This window comes from Lipotes vexillifer, unplaced genomic scaffold (assembly GCF_000442215.2).
Source record: "Lipotes vexillifer unplaced genomic scaffold, Lipotes_vexillifer_v1.1 scaffold851, whole genome shotgun sequence".
Taxonomy (NCBI): Eukaryota; Metazoa; Chordata; class Mammalia; order Artiodactyla; family Lipotidae; genus Lipotes; species Lipotes vexillifer.
The window spans coordinates 251,671-256,535 of NW_006778810.1; the positions used below are offsets into that span (position 1 = coordinate 251,671).

Genomic DNA, 4,865 nt, shown 5'->3' on the forward strand with positions numbered 1-4,865 from the left:
GCGTCGGGGGCCAAGGGAGGTGGGGGTCCCAGCACAGCACCGGCCCTGGCCCCCAGGTGAGGAGGACACTTATGGAGGGGCCGCCCGGCCTGAGGGCAAGAGCCAATCAAACTGGGCTCTTCCCCGAGGCACAGGTGGAGGGGAGACCTAGGACAGGGGGCCCGATGGGGTCCCCCAGTTCCTGCATTTTTCTCCGTCACTTTGACAACACCACACAGGCTTCCAGAGTTAGAATTTGGGGATCAAGGGAAGACAGGATGCCCCCCTTGAGGGTGAGAGAGAGGGGATCTGAAAAGGGCTCAGCTCCCACCCACCCCAGACCCACCAGGGACATGGAAACCCACCTGCCTCCTTCACTGCGTGTGAGGGACATGGCGCATTCTATTCCAGCCTCTCCCGCTTAGTTTCCGTCGGATCTTCACTGCTTGGCCGCAGTTTCCTTAGCGCCTTCAAGCCCTCAACGCCCCGTATCAGGTTGCTCTGTCCTTCACGATGGAAATCAGAGTTGGTGGCTGGTCCAGCATCGTAACTCCGCTGCAGGGGAGGGCGCTGCATGCGGCTGTCCCCTGCCCCTCCCGCCCCACCATGGCTGCTCCTCTAGAACCTCACAATGCCCGCCTTCACCCACCCGGCTCCTCACCCACCACCGGCTGTCCTGCTTGTCCTCGGGCCGTCCCTGTCTCGAGTCATCAGACCCTCTGACACTGGAGCCCAGAGCCAGGCTTGGCTCCCAGCTGAGGCGGGTCCCGCAGGGGTGGGTGCTCTGGCCCAGCAGGGGCCTGTGAGACTTGGACATGGGGTCCTAGGAGACTGGACGTGATTGAGAAAGCATCTCTATGGGTGAAAGGAAATGCTTGTTTCTTTAAGGTGTGTGCCATCCGGAGTGTGGTGACAAAGGCTGTGATGGCCCTAATGCAGACCAGTGCTTGAACTGTGTCCACTTCAGCCTGGGGAGCGTCAAGACCAGCAGGTAAAGGGCTGGGCCTCCCCTGCGTGTCCTGGAGACGCCCAGCGTCCCGCTAAGGTGGCCAAGCTGTGTTCTCCACCCCCGCAGCCTGGCACCATACTTAGGAATTAACCAAACACCCCGGAAAGGAGATCACCCTGAGGGTCACTGCTTGGGAATTTTATGTTTTTGTAACCTTTTATTCTCATCTCATAAATAACTCGTGACCATGACAGAGAACTCAGAGGCCGTGGCATTGTTTTGTCTGTGCTTATAAACTTTTTTCTCTCCATTTTGCTAAACAAAAATGGGTTGTATTGAGCATGACAACCACTTGGGAACTGCAGACAAATGTCATCTTAAGGGCCAGTACTGTTCTAAACGTCAGCACAATCGGCCATGAATGAGGAACCCCCATCCCTGAGCGCCCGGGTAGGACTGCAGCCCTCCTGGGGACCACACACCCACCAGGGCTCTGGCAGGGGTGTGGCTGGGACTCTCACGGTGTCCCCGGGGCCCAGACACAGCCGCAACCTCCCTGCACTGTGCGAAGACGTTTGTTCTGCTGGCTGGACACAGCCTGGAGACCGCTCACTGCCCGTGGGCACTGTCAGTGGGGTTTTGCCGGAGCTGAACATTCCAAAAGTCAGATACCATCATGGTGTTGCCCAAGGAAGCCAAGCACAACCTGCGAGTGCCCCCGCCCACCTCGGGGAAACTTTGAAAGGGCAGGAGTCCCAGGTTCCCATGGAAGCCCTCAACCCTCTCCTGCATCAGGAACTTCTCAGGGGCATTAATGGTTTACCTCTGCCCTGGGGCCTTTGTTTCCTCGGAGTCTGCTGATGGGGAGGCAGCTAAGGTTTCCCTCCCGGCCAGCTGCCCTGCCTCGGCCTGACCCCTGTGCTGCTGGGTAGGCGTGGGGCTGGGGCCAGTAGGAAAGTCCTCTACCGATCTGCTCCCACAGGAAGTGCGTGAGCGTGTGCCCCTTGGGCTACTTTGGGGACATGGCAGCCCGCCGCTGTCGCCGCTGCCACAAGGGGTGTGAGACCTGCTCGGGCCGGGGCTCCACCCAGTGCCTGTCTTGCCGCCGTGGGTTCTACCACCATCAGGAGGTGAACACCTGTGTGACCTTCTGTCCCGCCGGATTTTATGCTGATGAAAGTAAGTGCGTGTCCCCCCGGCCTAGAAATGAGGAGTCAGCCCCGCTCTGGGCTGGAGTCCCCTCTCCTGGGAGAATTTTCCCCTCCCTCTGCTTCCTGTGTATTCTGTCCTCCTGAGAAAGGACCCTTAACGGGAGGGAGGGAGAGAGGATGAAATCAAAGCCCTTGGACCCTGTTAGTGGATAGCAGTTCACACCCAAACCTGGCCAGGGTGGTTCAAAGTGACTCAGAAATGGAGCCCCCGTAGTCTGGGGTTGTCACACTTCTGTAGGTCAGTGTCCATTATTCAGGATGGACAGGGAGGTAGCTTGAGCCAGTGGCTCTCAGGCTAAGACCGATTTCAGACATCCAAATAGAAAGGCTTCCAGGTATGCCCTGTGGTCTCTCCATGTGGGCGCTGGGCAGGGTGCGGGACCCAGCACCGGCTTGTGGCCTTGGTGGTTGAAACTGGGTGAAAGCCCCTCCCAGCAAGAGCCGCTAAGCTGAAACCAGGGTTTAAGGCCCGGGAGGTTTGCGGGTCCCCATGAATGAAGAGGACCCTGCTGCCGGGCATAACTGGGCTCAGGAGGACAGGTTGGTCTTGGCTGTGCACTTTACATAGTGACCACACTCCCAAGAGGTGGGTGACGCTTTCCTCACCTTGCAGGTGGGGAAGTGAAGCCGAGTGAGGCCAAAGGGCCCACAGCTAGCAGTGACCCAGTGAACTCAGAGCAACACAGGCGTCCTGCCATCCTGCCTGTCCTGGGAAGTGGAGTGGTTGGGCTCTGGGGCCGGGACCTCATGCCAAGGTTTGAACACTCACCTCGGCCTGGAAGAGGCCAAAGAGAGGGCTTGGGTTAAATTGATGGAGGACAGTTTTCAGATGACGTGTTGGCCGTTGTGCAGGGAGGGGGCAGCGCTTCCCAGAGCTCGCCTCTGGCCTGCATCCTGCACGAGGGGTCCCGTCACAGCGTTGCTCTCACTCCTCTGGGGAAGGAGCCAGGGATCCTTAAGGACATATAAAGCCATGGAATAACCACATTCTTTAGAGGGGACACAGAGTCATGCAAGACACATTTCACAGGCATTGCAAACACCTGCCCTGAGCTGCAATCAGACCTGTTTTGGGGGCAGAGGCTCCTCCATCCCTACCCCCCACCCCACCCCTGGGCAAAAACCAGCCACCTCGGTCACCCTGAGAGTCACCCCCAGGCGCCCTCACGGAGCCCCTGCAGCGTGTGTGTGATGCCACCTGTGGGGCCCCGAGGAGGAGGCCCCGAGCACAGGGTGGTGCTGACCGGGTGCCAGTATGAGTGACCTGGGTAATCACCGAGACCCAGGGCTTCCCCAAGGTGTGGATGTCAGAGATTCATGTCTGTGCAGGTGACCGCCAATGTGTCAGTAAAGACCCCTGTGAGGGCCCTGGGTGGGTGGGGTCGCTCAGGGGAACCCTCAGGCCCCACCGGTCACACTTAGGAAGACTGGCACCTCGCTAAACTCTGCTCCGCTGGCTCCAGTCCCGGGGGGAAGATGCAGGACTAGAGCACGTTTCCTCTGGAAAGGGCCCACCTCCAAGCCTCAAGGTCGTGTGAGGACTTCACTCCAGAAAAGAGGTGCGAGGCCTGTGATCTGACACCTGGGCATGCGGTCTCCACATGCCTCTGGCGGTCGGTCACCGTGTCACCCGTCTAGAGACAACGCCGGTGACGGCTGTTCCATCAACCCCGCCTTGGAACACCTGAGTCTCATTTGCCCGGGTTTGATCCACATCCACTCTTCCCACCTCTTCTCTTTTCCTCTTATTTTTCTCCAGATCAGAAAAACTGCCTTAAATGCCACCCAAGCTGTAAGAAGTGCATAGATGAACCAGAGAAATGTACTGTCTGTAAAGAAGGATTCAGGTAAGACCCTCCCTTCAGACCTGAGGCGCGGCCATGGGTATATGCTGGTATAAGTGTCTGTCATTGATTTACCAAGTGTTTGCCTCCTTTTCCTAAAAGCTAAATTTTCAGAGGCCCAAAGCCTTTCAGGATACAGATTCCGAGTCAAAATCAGATTTCCACTTAGAGATTGGTGTTTATGATAGAAAGTCAGAGGATGGGGAAAATGTCTACATTTTATGCAACATTTGGAGAATTGGTAAGAGCGAGAGTGGATCCTCTCATAGAAAGTAGGGCTGGCGGCTGGAAGGGTGGGGAGTTCTAACAAAGCACAGAGCTCCCTTTCTTAGGCACTGAGCCCCACTCACTCCAGTTTCCTTCCCAGTCTGGATGACTGAGGGAAGGGCAGAGGGGGCTCGCTCCCTGGAGATACTCTGTAAATTCCTGGTTTGCCCGGCTCCACCAAGCTCAGCCCACGTCTCCTTTAAAAGCATCTGACCAAGCTAATGATTTTTTACTGGAATATTTTGGAATGTTGGTGTAGCCTGTTTACTGCCACCAAATATACATTACTTCTTCCTTGAAGTTACCATCTAGAAGCTTAGAAATCATTCTGTGCAAAATTGTGCTGTGGACCCTCCCACGATCCTGTCTTGAACCAGGGCCTGCACTTTAAGGAAGAAAGGGACGGGTCGGCGAGGGCAGTGAGCAGGGGCGGGGCCGGGGGGCATCACCGGGCTCTTGTTAAAATGCAGGTGCTGGGCTTCCCTGGTGGCGCAGTGGTTGGGAGTCCGCCTGCCGACGCAGGGGACATGGGTTCGTGCCCCGGTCCGGGAAGATCCCACATGCCGCAGAGCGGCTGGGCCCGTGAGCCACGGCCGCTGAGCCTGCGCGTCCGGA

The 4,865-nt window shown here is 57.4% G+C and overlaps 1 protein-coding gene across 1 annotated transcript in view; it reads left to right on the forward strand.

The window, feature by feature from the left end:
• Positions 1-4,865, forward strand: part of PCSK6 (proprotein convertase subtilisin/kexin type 6) — a 250,646-nt gene that overhangs the window by 232,910 nt on the left and 12,871 nt on the right. Inside the window, exons 18-20 of the mRNA XM_007451962.1 lie at positions 868-970; positions 1,911-2,107; positions 3,899-3,986. Coding sequence (XP_007452024.1) covers positions 868-970; positions 1,911-2,107; positions 3,899-3,986 — 388 coding nt within the window. The remainder of the gene's footprint in view (positions 1-867; positions 971-1,910; positions 2,108-3,898; positions 3,987-4,865) is intronic.